Source organism: Heterodontus francisci, chromosome 19 (genome assembly GCF_036365525.1).
Source record: "Heterodontus francisci isolate sHetFra1 chromosome 19, sHetFra1.hap1, whole genome shotgun sequence".
NCBI classification, from domain to species: domain Eukaryota; kingdom Metazoa; phylum Chordata; class Chondrichthyes; order Heterodontiformes; family Heterodontidae; genus Heterodontus; species Heterodontus francisci.
Window position 1 is genome coordinate 94,324,912 of NC_090389.1, and position 14,965 is coordinate 94,339,876.

The window sequence follows — 14,965 nt, forward strand, 5'->3', positions numbered from 1 at the left end:
GGGATAGTGAAGGGAACTTGTGCCTGGAGTCGGAGGAGGTAGGGGAGGTCCTGAATGAATACTTTGCTTCAGTATTCACTCGAGAGAGGGACCTGGTCGTTTGTGAGGACAGCGTGGAACAGGCTGATATGCTCGAACAGATTGATGTTAAGAGGGAGGATGTGCTGGAAATTTTGAAAGACATGAGGACAGATAAGTCCCCGGGGCCAGACGGGATATTCCCAAGGATATTAAGGGAAGCGACGGAAGAGATTGCCGCGCCTTTGGCAATGATCTTTGCGTCATCACTGTCCATTGGAGTTCTTTTTCTTTTGGGCCTCCTTATCTCGAGAGACAATGGATACGCGCCTGGAGGTGGTCAGTGGTTTGTGAAGCAGCGCCTGGAGTGGCTATAAAGGCCAATTCTGGAGTGACAGGCTCTTCCACAGGTGCTGCAGAGAAATTTGTTTGTCGGGGCTGTTGCACAGTTGGCTCTCCCCTTGCGCCTCTGTCTTTTTTCCTGCCAACTACGAAGTCTCTTCGACTCGCCACAATTTAGCCCTGTCTTTATGGCTGCCCGCCAGCTCTGGCGAATGCTGGCATCTGACTCCCACGACTTGTGATCAATGTCACACGATTTCATGTCGCGTTTGCAGACGTCTTTAAAGCGGAGACATGGACGGCCGGTGGGTCTGATACCAGTGGCGAGCTCGCTGTACAATGTGTCTTTGGGGATCCTGCCATCTTCCATGCGGCTCACATGGCCAAGCCATCTCAAGCGCCGCTGACTCAGTAGTGTGTATAAGCTGGGGGTGTTGGCCGCTTCAAGGACTTCTGTGTTGGAGATATAGTCCTGCCACCTGATGCCAAGTATTCTCCGAAGGCAGCGAAGATGGAATGAATTGAGACGTCGCTCTTGGCTGGCATACGTTGTCCAGGCCTCGCTGCCGTAGAGCAAGGTACTGAGGACACAGGCCTGATACACTCGGACTTTTGTGTTCCGTGTCAGTGCGCCATTTTCCCACACTCTCTTGGCCAGTCTGGACATAGCAATGGAAGCCTTACCCATGCGCTTGTTGATTTCTGCATCTAGAGACAGGTTACTGGTGATAGTTGAGCCTAGGTAGGTGAACTCTTGAACCACTTCCAGAGCGTGGTCGCCAATATTGATGGAGTAGTACCAGATGATTGGAGGGTGGCAAATGTTATTCCCTTGTTCAAGAAAGGGAATAGGGATAACCCTGGGAATTATAGACCAGTCAGTCTTATGTCAGTAGTGGGCAAATTATTGGAGAGGATTCTGAGAGACAGGATTTATGATTATTTGGAAAAGCATAGTTTGATTAGAGACAGTCAGCATGGCTTTGTGAGGGGCAGGTCATGCCTCACAAGCCTTATTGAATTCTTTGAAGATGTGACAAAACACATTGATGAAGGAAGAGCAGTGGATGTGGTTTATATGGATTTTAGCAAGGCGTTTGATAAGGTTCCCCATGGTAGGCTCATTCAGAAAGTGAGGAGGCATGGGATACAGGGGAAGTTGGCTGTCTGGATACAGAATTGGCTGGCCCATAGAAGACAGAGGGTGGTAGTAGATGGAAAGTATTCAGCATGGAGCTCGGTGACCAGCGGTGTTCCGCAGGGATCCGTTCTGGGACCTCTGCTCTTTGTGATTTTTATAAATGACTTGGATGAGGAAGTGGAAGGCTGGGTTAGCAAGTTTGCCGATGACACGAACGTTGCTGGAGTTGTGGATAGTGTGGAAGGCTGTTGTAGGTTGCAACGGGACATTGACAGGATGCAGAGCTGGGCTGAGAAGTGGCAGATGGAGTTCAACCTGGAAAAGTGTGATGTGATTCATTTTGGAAGGTCGAATTTGAATGCAGAATACAGGCTTAAAGACAGGATTCGTGGTAGTGTGGAGGAACAGAGGGATCTTGGGGTCCACGTCCATAGATCGCTCAAAGTTGTCACCCAAGTTGATAGGGTTGTTAAGAAGGTGTGTTGGCTTTCATTAACAGGGGGATTGAGTTTAAGAGCCGCGAGGTTATGCTGCAGCTCTATAAAGCCCTGGTTAGACCACACTTGGAATATTGTGTTCAGTTCTGGTCGCCTCATTATAGGAAGGATGTGGAAGCTTTAGAGAGGGTGCAGGAGATTTACCAGGATGCTGTCTGGACTGGAGGGCATGGTCTTATGAAGAAAGGTTGAGGAAGCTAGGGCTTTTCTCATTGGAACGAAGAAGGATGAGAGGTGACTTGATAGAGGGGTACAAGATGATGAGAGGCATAGTTAGAGTGGATAGTCAGAGACTTTTTCCCAGGGCGGAAAGGGCCATCACCAGGGGGCATAATTTTAAGGTGATTGGAGGAAGGTTTCGGGGAGATGGCAGAGGTAGGTTCTTTACACAGAGAGTGGTGGGTGCGTGGAATGCACTGCCAGCGGTGGTAGTAGAAGCAGATACATTAGGGACATTTAAGCGACTCTTGGATAGGTACATGGATGATAGTAGAATGAAGGGTATGTAGGTAGTTTGATCTTAGAGTAGGTTAAAGGTTCGGCACAATATCGTGGGCCGAAGGGCCTGCACTGTGCTGTACTGTTCTATGTTCTATAATCCCATGTGCTAATCAATGCCCTCAATTCATCTGCTTTACTCGTAAGACTCCTTGCATTAAAATAATGCAATCCAGCCTTGCATTTTTCACTTGTGCCTTCACGTCACATGAGCGCATGCTACTAAACAGAAAACCATGAGCAGAGCAGTTTCCAGAAACCAAACCTATCAACTCTCAAAATGTATGGACAAAATTTGCTACATTGCTTCAAGCTCGCTATCATCAAACCCACAGTCACTGTCTACGTCAGAAAAGTCAATGCTCGAAACGGTAAAATCACTGAGTGGCTCAGTTCAGGTTCAAACCTTTCAGAGAAAGACAGTCTGTAAGGGCTACTTACATTGACAAAAAAAGGGACTATAAGCATCACAATCGCCAGCTCCAACTGTGGATTCTGGATTGGATTGAGCAGAGCCACCTGTAAACAAACAGAAAAAACAGTGTACAAATAAGGAAAGGCTATTTCACCAAGCAAGGTTACACCCGCAATCTCCTCCACAGCACACGTCACTGACCGCCCCACCCGCAATCTCCTCCACAGCCCACGTCACTGACCGCCCCACCCGCGATCTCCTCCACAGCCCACGTCACTGACCGCCCCACCCGCGATCTCCTCCACAGCCCACGTCACTGACCGCCCCACCCGCGATCTCCTCCACAGCCCACGTCACTGACCGCCCCACCCGCGATCTCCTCCACAGCCCACGTCACTGACCGCCCCACCCGCGATCTCCTCCACAGCCCACGTCACTGACCTCCCCACCCGCAATCTCCTCCACAGCCCACGTCACTGACCTCCCCACCCGCAATCTTCTCCACAGCCCACGTCACTGACCGCCCCACCCGCAATCTCCTCCACAGCCCACGTCATTGACCCCTCCACCTGCAATTCCCTTCCACAACAAATGTACAATTGAATGCAAATTGTAAAATTGGAGTGCAAAGAAAGCCCCTAGCTTCTACTATCCACTACAAACCATTGCGTTAAACCCCTCTCACCTGCCGGCTCCATTTCAACACAAATACGAGGACCCTATGGACTTCTTTGTCACTGAGATTGAGACCAGCTGCTTCTATTCCTTCCCCTAGCCCACCGGGCCAAACCCTAGCCCTGAAATGGATATTTGATCATCTCAGTCTGCACGAACCCTGGTAACCCTCCAATCCAACAGATTTATGCAGTTGCTTTTTATAGCATTTCATTGTTTCACTGAGAGCAACAAGGTTTGGGAGAGTCAGTGGGAAAATCTAGGAGCAATGCTTCATTCTCTAGGCATCTTCAGCCTCTTAAGGACATGTCTCTGACAGGACCGTATAAAGATATACACGATACATAACAGGCTAAAGAAAGAAAACCCAAAATAACACATGCAGATACATCAGGGCAACAAGACAAAAGGGACACAGAAAATCTAGGACAGAAATCAGACATATTCCTGATTCAAGAAGCAATCGACAGCTATAACAGCAGGTCATAATAGTGATCACAGCCAGGACCCAATAAATAACCTGGTATACAAAGGGGACACTGTAGGGTCCCGAAAGGATGAGATTATATAGGTTGAGGGTCTGCCTTCGCCCAGACTGATCATGTGATAAGAATGGCTCAGCTGTAATTCTTTCTGACTGATATTCACCAGCTCCTCAGATACCGAAGCAGTCAAACCCGCATCCAGCAAGACCTGGACGACATTTAGGCTTGGGCTATGTTACGGCCATGTGGTGTGACATGGGTGGTTCTCACTGTTCAACTCCCCACCTGACCGCAGCAAGTGTATTTGTTTTAAGAGTTTAGCCCCTTGGTGTTTTATTATTCAAATAAACAGACAAAGACAGGTTTTCTTGTAGATTTTAAATAACAAAGTCAATTGTTTATTGATCAATATGCCTTATCCCGAAATTGTCGCAACCTCATTCAATCTTGCATTCGCTTGCGCACGCAGACGCAGACACACACATGAAACAGATAGAGAAGGGAAAGAGGTAGGTGGGTTATGATAAACCTGTTGAATTCTCTTGAGACTCGAGTTCTCGATAGCTGCAGGTCTGAGATGATTGTAGATTTCTCTCTTGATTAAAGGTTCTGTTGAAGATGGTGGGTTCACGTCCAGCGCTCTCAGCTGTATGATGTAGATGTCGGTTTTTCCAGCAGGGCATGTGCTTTCTGGCTTGTTAGAATGCCAGGTGTTACAAGTAGCTTCACCTTCTGGGTAAGTCTCTGTCTCTCTTCTCTCTGGCTGTCTTTGTTTTAAAGGTAAAACAGTATCACCTCAAACCTCCTGTTAGGAGATTCTCTGGTTTCTATCCATTGGTGATCGTACAATGGCCCAGGACGTGGCTACTTCACACCTCTTTTGTTTTAGAAACATACAAAATAGGAGCAGGAGTAGGCCCTTCGAGCCTGTTCCGCCATTCATTATGATCATGGCTGATCATCCAACTCAGTAGCCTGTTCCCGCTTTCGCCCCATTTCCTTTGATCCCTTTAAACCCAAGAGCTATATCTAACTCCTTCATGAAAACATACAATGTTTTGGCCTCAACTGCTTTCTGTGGTAGTGAATTCCACAGGCTCACCACTCTCTGGGTGAAGAAATTTCTCCTCATCTTAGTCCTGAATGGTTTACCCCATATCCTTAGACGATGACCCCTGGCTCTGGACTCCCCCACCATCGGGAACATCCTTCCTGCATCTACCCTGTCAAGTCCTGTTAGAATTTTATAGGTTTCTATGAGATCCCCCCCACCCCCGTCACTCTTTTGAACTCTATCAAATATAATCAAATATAAAAGTAGTAGTACTTAGTAGTTGACAGGACAAAAGACAGAGGCGCAAGGGGAGAGCCAACTGTGTAACAGCCCCGACAAACAAATTTCTCTGCAGCACCTGTGGAAGAGCCTGTCACTCTAGAATTGGCCTTTATAGCCACTCCAGGCGCTGCTTCACAAACCACTGACCACCTCCAGGCGCTTATCCATTGTCTCTCGAGATAAGGAGGCCAAAGAAGAAGAAATATAATCCTAACTGACTCAATCTCTCCTCACACGTCAGTCCCGCCTTCCCAGGAATCAGTCATGCAAACCTTCGCTGCGCTCCCTCTAGAGGAAGAACATCCTTCCTCAGATAAGGAGACCAAAACTGCACACAATATTCCAGGTGTGGCCTCACCAAGGCCCTGTATAATCGCACATTTAATTCTGGAATGTTTTTAGGACAGGTATAACATGGGTTTCATTAATTCCTTTTGCCTTTGAAAGATTTGGCTATGTCAGACTGTTTGAATAAACAAAAGGGTAATCCCCTATTTCTTCAGCAGCCATTTTGGACCATGGTTCATTTTTCAAAATATAGGTTTATTTTTTGAACGACAAAGTCTGTTTTCTCATAACTCTTCAGGGTCACATTCAGGTGAATGTTGCATCATCACATTTCTGATGTATGTGATGGCTAATAAGTGGCAAGTAACATTTGCATCATCCAAGTGCCAGGCAACGGCCATCTCCAACAAGAGAGAATCTAACCATTTCCTCATGGCATGCAATGGTATCAAGGTTGAATCCCCCACCATCAACAAGCTGCGAGTCACCATTGACCAGAAACGTAACTGGACCAGTCATATAAATACTGTGGCTACAAGAGCAGGTCAGAGGTTGGGAATTCTGTGGCAAATAACTCAACTCCTGACTCACCAAAGCATGTAGAGCATGTACAAAACACAAGTCAGGAGTGTGATGGAATACTCTCTACTTGCCTGGATGAGTGCAGCTCCAACACTCAAGAAGCTTGCCACTACCTAGGAGAAAGCAGCCCACTCGATTGGCACCCTATCCACAACCTAAACATTCGCTCCCTCCACCACTGGTGCACAGTGGTACCGTGTACCATCTAAAAGATGCACTGCAGAAACTTGCCAAGGCTCCTTCAACAGCACCTTCCAAGCCCCTGATCTCTGTCACCTAGAGGAACAAGGGCAGCAGGTTCATGGTAACTCAACACCTGCAATTCTTTTCCAAGTCAAACACCATTCTGACTTGCAACTATACTGCCACACCTTCACAGTCGCTGGATTGGAAGCAGTTTAGAATTCAGCAAAGGAGGACCAAGGGATTGATTCAGAAGAGGAAAATAGAGTACGAAAGCAAGCTTGCGGGGAACATAAAAACCTGACTGTAAAAGTTTCTATAGGTATGTGAAGAGAAAAAGATTGGTGAAGACAAATGTAGGTCCCTTACAGTCAGAAACAGGGGAATTTATTATGGGGAACAAAGAAATGGCTGACCAACTAAATGCATACTTTGGTTCTGTCTTCACAAAGGAGGACACAAATATACCAGAAATGTTGGGGAACACAGGGTTTAGTGAGAGGGAGGAACTGAAGGAAATCAGTATTAATAGAGAAATGGTGTTGGGGAAATTGATGGGATTGAAGACCAATAAATCCCCAGGGCCTGATGGTATGCATCCCAGAGTACTTAAGCAAGTCGCCCTAGAAATGCTTAATGTGGGAGCTCAGGGACATGGCTGATGACCCTGACTCCTTCACGTGCAGGAAGTGTGTCCAGCTGCAGCTCTTGTTAGACCGCATGACGGCTCTCGAGCTGCGGATGGACTCACTTTGGAGCATGCGCGATGCTGAGGAGGTCGTGGATAGCACGTTTAGTGAATTGGTCACACCGCAGATTAGGATTGCTGAGGGAGAAAGGGAATGGGTGACCAAAAGGCAGAGAAAGAGCAGGAAGGCAGCGCAGGAGTCCCCTGCGGTCATCTCCCTCCAAAACAAGTATACCGTTTTGGATACTGTTGAGGGAGATGGCTCACCAGGGGATGGCAGCAGTAGCCAGGTCCATGGCACCGTGGCTGATTCTGCTGCTCAGAAGGGCGGGAAAAAGAGTGGAAGGGCTATAGTCGTAGGGGATTCGATTGTAAGGGGAGTAGATAGGCGGTTCTGTGGTCGAAAACGAGGCTCCCGAATGGTATGTTGCCTCCCAGGTGCACGGGTCAGGGACGTCTCAGATCGGCTGCAGAACATTCTGAAGGGGGAGGGTGAACAGCCAGTTGTCATTGTGCACATAGGCACCAATGATATAGGTAAAAAACGGGATGAGGTCCTACAAGCAGAGTTTAGGGAGTTAGGAGCCAAGTTAAAAAGTAGGACCTCAGAGGTAGTAATCTCAGGATTACTACCAGTGCCACGTGATAGTCAGAATAAAAATGAAAGAATAGTCAGGATGAATGCGTGGCTTGAGAGATGGTGCAGGAAGGAGGGGTTCAGATTTTTGGGACATTGGGACCGGTTCTGGGGGAGGTGGGACTATTACAAATTGGACGGTCTACACCTGGGCCGGACTGGAACCAATGTCCTTGGAGGTGCTTTTGCTAACGCTGTTGGGGAGGGTTTAAACTAATGTGGCAGGGGGATGGGAACCAATTGAGGTCAGTTGACAGTAAGGAGGTAGTAACAAAAGCCTGTAAGGAACTAGATAATGAAGTCAGTGTGACTAAGGGGAAGAGCAGGCAGGGAGCAGATGATGAATATAAAGGGACTGGTGGTCTGAGGTGCATTTGTTTCAATGCAAGAAGTGTAGTTGGTAAGGCAGATGAACTTAGGGCTTGGATTAGTACCTGGGAGTATGATGTTATTGCTATTACTGAGACTTGGTTGAGGGAAGGGCATGATTGGCAACTAAATATCCCAGGATATCGATGCTTCAGGCGGGATAGAGAGGGAGGTAAAAGGGGTGGAGGAGTTGCATTACTGGTCAAAGAGGATATCACAGCTGTGCTGAAGGAGGGCACTATGGAGGACTCGAGCAGTGAGGCAATATGGACAGAACTCAGAAATAGGAAGGGTGCGGTAACAATGTTGGGGCTGTACTACAGGCCTCCCAACAGCGAGCGTGAGATAGAGGTACAAATATGTAAACAGATTATGGAAAGATGTAGGAGCAACAGGGTGGTGGTGATTGGAGATTTTAATTTTCCCAACATTGACTGGGATTCGCTTAATGTTAGAGGTCCAGATGGAGCAGAATTTGTAAGGAGCATCCAGGAGGGTTTTCTAGAGCAGTATGTAAATAGTCCAACTCGGGAAGGGGCCATACTGGACCTGGTGTTGGGGAATGAGCCCGGCCAGGTTGTTGAAGTTTCAGTAGGGGACTACTTTGGGAATAGTGATCACAATTCCGTAAGCTTTAAAATACTCATGGAGAAAGACGAGAGTGGTCCTCAAGGAAGAGTGCTAAATTGGGGGAAGGCCAACTATACCAAAATTCGGCAGGAGCTGGGAAATGTAGATTGGGAGCAGCTGTTTGAAGGTAAATCCACATGTGATATGTGGGAGGCTTTTAAAGAGAGGTTGATTAGCGTGCAGGAGAGACATGTTCCTGTGAAAATGAGGGATAGAAATGGCAAGATTAGGGAACCATGGATGACAGGTGAAATTGTGAGACTAGCTAAGAGGAAAAAGGAAGCATACATAAGGTCTAGGCGGCTGATGAAAGACGAAGCTTTGAAAGAATATCGGGAATGTAGGATCAATCTGAAACGAGGAATTAAGAGGGCTAAAAGGGGTCATGAAATATCTTTAGCAAACAGGGTTAAGGAAAATCCCAAAGCCTTTTATTCATATATAAGGAGAAAGAGGGGAACTAGAGAAAGGATTGGCCCACTAAAGGACAAAGGAGGAATGTTATGCTTGGACTCAGAGAAAATGGGTGAGATTCTAAACGAGTACTTTGCATCGGTATTCACCGAGGAGAGGGACATGACGGATGTTGAGGTTAGGAACAGATGTTTGATTACTCTAGGTCAAGTCGGCATAAGGAGGGAGGAAGTGTTGGGTATTCTAAAGGGCATTAAGGTGGACAAGTCCCCAGGTCCGGATGGGATCTATCCCAGGTTACTGAGGGAAGCGAGAGAGGAAATAGCTGGGGCCTTAACAGATATCTTTGCAGCATCCTTAAACACGGGTGAGGTCCCGGAGGACTGGAAAATTGCTAATGTTGTCCCCTTGTTTAAGAAGGGTAGCAGGGATAATCCAGGTAATTATAGACCGGTGAGCCTGACGTCAGTGGTAGGGAAGCTGCTGGAGAAGATACTGAGGGATAGGATCTATTCCCATTTGGAAGAAAATGGGCTCATCAGTGATAGGCAACATGGTTTTGTGCAGGGAAGGTCATGTCTTACCAACTTAATAGAATTCTTTGAGGAAGTGACAAAGTTGATTGATGAGGGAAGGGCTGTCGATGTCATATACATGGACTTCAGTAAGGCGTTTGATAAGGTTCCCCATGGCAGGCTGATGGAGAAAGTGAAGGCGCTTGGGGTCCAAGGTGTACTAGCTAGATGGATAAAGAACTGGCTGGGCAACAGGAGACAGAGAGTAGCAGTAGAAGGGAGTTTCTCAAAATGGAGACGTGTGACCAGTGGTGTTCCACAGGGATCCGTGCTGGGACCACTGTTGTTTGTGATATACATTAATGATTTGGAGGAAAGTATAGGTGGACTGATTAGCAAATTTGCAGACGACACTAAGATTGGTGGAGTAGCAGATAGTGAAGGGGACTGTCAGAGAATACAGCAGAATATAGATAGATTGGAGAGTTGGGCAGAGAAATGGCAGATGGAGTTCAATCAGGGCAAATGCGAGGTGATGCATTTTGGAAGATCCAATTCAAGAGTGAACTATACAGTAAATGGAAAAGTCCTGGGGAAAATTGATGTCCAGAGAGATTTGGGTGTTCAGGTCCACTGTTCCCTGAAGGTGGCAACGCAGGTAAATAGAGTGGTCAAGAAGGCATACGGCATGCTTTCCTTCATCGGACGGGGCATTGAGTACAAGAGTTGGCAGGTCATGTTACAGTTGTATAGGACTTTGGTTCGGCCACATTTGGAATACTGCGTACAGTTCTGGTCGCCACATTATCAAAAGGATGTGGATGCTTTGGAGAGGGTGCAGAGGAGGTTCACCAGGATGTTGCCTGGTATGGAGGGTGCTAGCTATGAAGAGAGGTTGAGCAGATTAGGATTATTTTCATTAGAAAGACGGAGGTTGAGGGGGGACCTGATTGAGGTGTACAAAATCATGAGAGGTATAGACAGGGTGGATAGCAAGAGGCTTTTTCCCAGAGTGGGGGTTTCAATTACTAGAGGACACGAGTTCAAAGTGAAAGGGGAAAAGTTTAGGGGGGATATGCGTGGAAAGTTCTTTACGCAGAGGGTGGTCGGCACCTGGAACGCATTGCCAGCGGAGGTGGTAGATGCGGGCACGATGGAGTCTTTTAAGATGTATCTAGACAGATACATGAATGGGCAGGAAGAAAAGAGATACAGAACCTTAGAAAATAGGCGACATGTTTAGAGAGAGGATCTGGATCGGCGCCGGCTTGGAGGGCCGAAGGGCCTGTTCCTGTGCTGTAATTATCTTTGTTCTTTGTTAGAAATAGTGGATGCATTGGTGGTCATCTTCCAAGATTCTATAGACTCTGGAGCAGTTCCTACAGATTGGAGGGGAGCTAATGTAACCCCACTATTTAAAAAGGGAAGTAGAGAGAAAGCAGGGAATTCTAGACCAGTCAGCCGGACGTCAGTAGTGGGGAAAATTCTAGAGTCCATTATCAAAGATTTTACAGCAGAGCACTTAGAGAACAGTGGTAGAATCGGACATAGTCAGCATGGATTTACGAAAGGGAAATCATGCTTGACAAATCTACGAGAATTCTTTGAGGATGTAACTAGTAGAGTAGATGAGGGGGAGCCAGTGGATGTGGTTTATTTGGACATTCAGAAGGCTTTCGACAAAGTCCCACATAAGAGATTAGTGTGTAAAATTAAAGCACATGGGATTGGGGGTAGTGTATTGCGATGTATAGAAAATTGGTTGGCAGAGTAGGGTTAAATGGGTCTTTTCCCGAATGTCAGGGATCGGTGCTAGGACCCCAGCTATTCACAATATATGTTAATGATTTAGATGAGGGAATTAAATGCAATATCTCCAAATTTGCAGATGAGACAAAACTGGATGGGAGGGTGAGTTGTGAGGAGGATGCAGAGAGGCTTCAGGGTGATTCGGACAAGTTGAGTGAGTGGGCTAATGCATGGCAGATGCAGTATAATGTGGATAAATGTGAGGTTATCCACTTTGGTAGCAAAAACAGGAAGGCAGATTATCTGAACGGCTATAAACTGAGAGAGGGGAATATGCAGCGGGATCTGGGTCTTCTCGTACACCAGTCGCTGAAGGTAAGCATGCAGGTCCAACAGGTGGCAAAAAAGGCAAATGGTATGCTGGCCTTCATAGTGAGAGGATTCTAGTACAGGAGCAGGGATGTCTGGCTGCATTTATACAGGGCCTTGGTGAGGCCACACCTGGAATATTGTGTGCAGTTTTGGTCTTCTTATCTGAGGAAGGATGTTCTTGCTATAGAGGGAGTGCAGTGAAGGTTTACCAGACTGATTCCTGGGATGGCGGGACTGACATATGAGAGATTGAGTCAGTTAGGATTATATTCGCTGGAGTTCAGAAGAGTGAGGGGGGATCTCATAGAAACCTATAAAATTCTAACAGGACTTGACAGGGTAGATGCAGGAAGGATGTTCCCGATGGTGGGTGAGTCCAGAACCAGGGGTCATAGTCTAAGGATACGGGGTAAACCTTTCAGGACTGAGATGAGGAGAAATTTCTTCACCCAGAGAGTGGTGAGCCTGTGGAATTCGCTACCACAGAAAGCAGTTGAGGCCAAAACATTGTATGTTTTCAAGAAGGAGTTAGATATAGCTCTTGGGTTTAAAGGGATCAAAGGGTATGAGGAGAAAGCAGGAACAGGTTACTAAGTTGGATGATCAGCCATGTTCATAATGAATGGCGGAACAGGCTCGAAGGGCTGAAAGGCGGAGCAGGATCAAAGGGCCAAATGGCCTACTCCTGCTCCTATTTTCTATGTTTCTATGTCAAAATCCTGAAATTGCTTCCATAAGAGCACTGTGGGTGGACTGCAGTGGTTTAAGAATGCAGTTCACCATCACCTTCTCAAGGGCAATTCGGGATAGGCAGTAAATGGTGGCCTTGCCAGCGACACTCACATGCCACGAATAAATGAAAAAGAACTTGAAGTATGGCCACTTTGATTGCCAGACAGAACATTCCCTGGCTAAGGCTGATATCTTCTCGAAAGATGGGGAGAAAGTTGGAGGACAAAACGAAAGGAAGTGCATGTGTACATGTCAGTGTAGACAGGATCCAGGTTGGTTTGGTTGTGATGCTATGCCGTAAATGACTATGGTCTCTGTGGCTGACTAGCCCACCGGCAGTGATTAGGACTGACTGATGGTACCTTATGTTCTCTTCCAGAAAGCCAATTGGTGAAGGGTGGAACTAGAATCAATCTTTACAAACTTTTACATTTGTCTACAGGGTTGCACATTAAAAGCATATACCTCCTAACCCAATAACCATAGTTTTAGTCTCTATTTATATGGGGCTCTAGGGAATCCCTAGTTAATGCCCACCACCCACACACAATTAATACACAATTAACACCTTACCCAACATGAGCTAATAGTTTTTAAAAAATGGGAAATTTAAAAAAAGGGACAAATATCAATATGAAGACTATCAGAATATTTCAGCATTATTACAACTCAGCAGAATGCACTGCTTCAGATTATGCTGAAGGACACCGATGCATTTGTTACCATAAATTACAGATTATAAACCAACCAGCAATCTGTGCACTTCAACTAGCTCATTAGTAACACAAAGTTGGTGCAACATTTGAAATATAATCCATAAATAAGTAAAGATTTCAAAAACAGACATATGATGTCATCATGAGGTTGGAGAGGAAGAGGACAAGGAATACAAACCTTCTTCCACTGAGGCAAGAGCAGCACTACAATCACCACAGTCTTCTCCAACATCATAATCAGCAGGTAAAGTGCACACTGTCCAACCCAGGCACTACACTCCAGTGGGTCGCCTGCAATTAAAGTTCAGTACATGGATTTAGTGCTGTATGCAACCGATTAATAGTTGGATTATTTCATTTTAATTTCAGTAAATAAATGCAGCAAGATTTGGACAACATGCAGGCTTGGGTTGTTAAATGGCAAGTTATATTTGCATTGCACAAGTGCCAGCCAATAACCATCTCCAACAAGAGAGAATCTAAGCATCTCCCCTTGACATTGAACAGCATTACCATCATTGAATCACCCACCATCAACATTGTGGGTGTTACCATTGGCCAGAAACTTAACTGGACCAGCCACATAAATACCGTGGCTACAAGAGCAGGTCAGAGGCTGGGTATTCTGTAGTAATTCAGCTCCTGACTACCCAAACCCTGTCCACAAGTCAGGAGTGTGATGAAATACTCTCCACTTGCCTGGAAGAGTGCAGCTCAACACCCAATAACACAGCCTCCTTCTGTGCTGTAGATTTCTATGACTCTAGGAACAACACTCAAGAAGCTCGACACCATTCAGGACTTAAATTCATCACCTTAAACCTATACTCCCTCGACCAGCAGCGTGCCAAGACTGCAGTTTGTACTATTTACAAGATGCACTGCAACAACTCGCCAAGGCTTCTTTGATAGCTGCTCCCAAACGCATGCTCTCTACCACTAGCAGGCGCATGGGAATATTACCAGGTTCTCCTCCAAGTCACACATAATTCCAACTTGGAAATATATCACCATTCATTCACTTGTCGCTGGGTCAAAATCCTGGAACTCCTTCCCTAACAGTACTACTACGGGGTTACCTACACCACATGGACTGCAGTGGCTCAAGAAGGTGGCTTATCGCCACCTTATCAAGGGCAATTAGGGAAGGACAATAAATGCTGGACTTGCCAGTGATGCCCATGTCCCGTGAATGAATAATGTTAGTATCATCTAACTCAGTTTGTGTTGATATTTTAGAGGTCACTTTTAGTTTTGGGAAATTAAATTTGTAGCTGTAAGAATTTCTTAGGGTTGCAGTCCACCCAAGATTTAAAGTTCAAAGGTGTCTTCATGGGTGCTTACAGAGATAGAATTAGAGGTGTAAGAGCCATAAATCAGCATGTGGGCTTGTTTCGTTGGAGGTTGGAACCAGAAAGTCTAGAAGAGACTGCTGTCATTGTCAGCGATTATCAATTATTCATGTGGGTATCAGAAATCAGAGATGTTTTGGGAGTTGGAGGTAATTAACTTAAATTGTTATCTGGGACATCCCATATGTGCAACACGCTACAGAGATAGATGATGCAGGGGTGCCCGCTGGCGTTTTGACCTGTGTGTTTGCTGACAGATAAGCTGCTGGATTTTGCAAAGCTGCTGGCTTCAAACAGGCAGTTGATCAGAGAAAGCAGTTGGCTTTGAAAA

At 46.2% G+C, this 14,965-nt stretch overlaps 1 protein-coding gene across 5 annotated transcripts in view; it reads right to left on the reverse strand.

The window, feature by feature from the left end:
- The window catches only part of stimate (STIM activating enhance), a 222,739-nt gene that overhangs the window by 102,603 nt on the left and 105,171 nt on the right, over window positions 1-14,965 (reverse strand). For all 5 annotated transcript variants that reach the window (XM_068052246.1, XM_068052244.1, XM_068052245.1 and 2 more), the window contains 2 exons: window positions 13,461-13,573; window positions 2,938-3,015 (listed from right to left, as the gene is read on the reverse strand). In XM_068052246.1, the coding sequence (XP_067908347.1) occupies window positions 2,938-3,015; window positions 13,461-13,573 (191 nt within the window). The remainder of the gene's footprint in view (window positions 1-2,937; window positions 3,016-13,460; window positions 13,574-14,965) is intronic.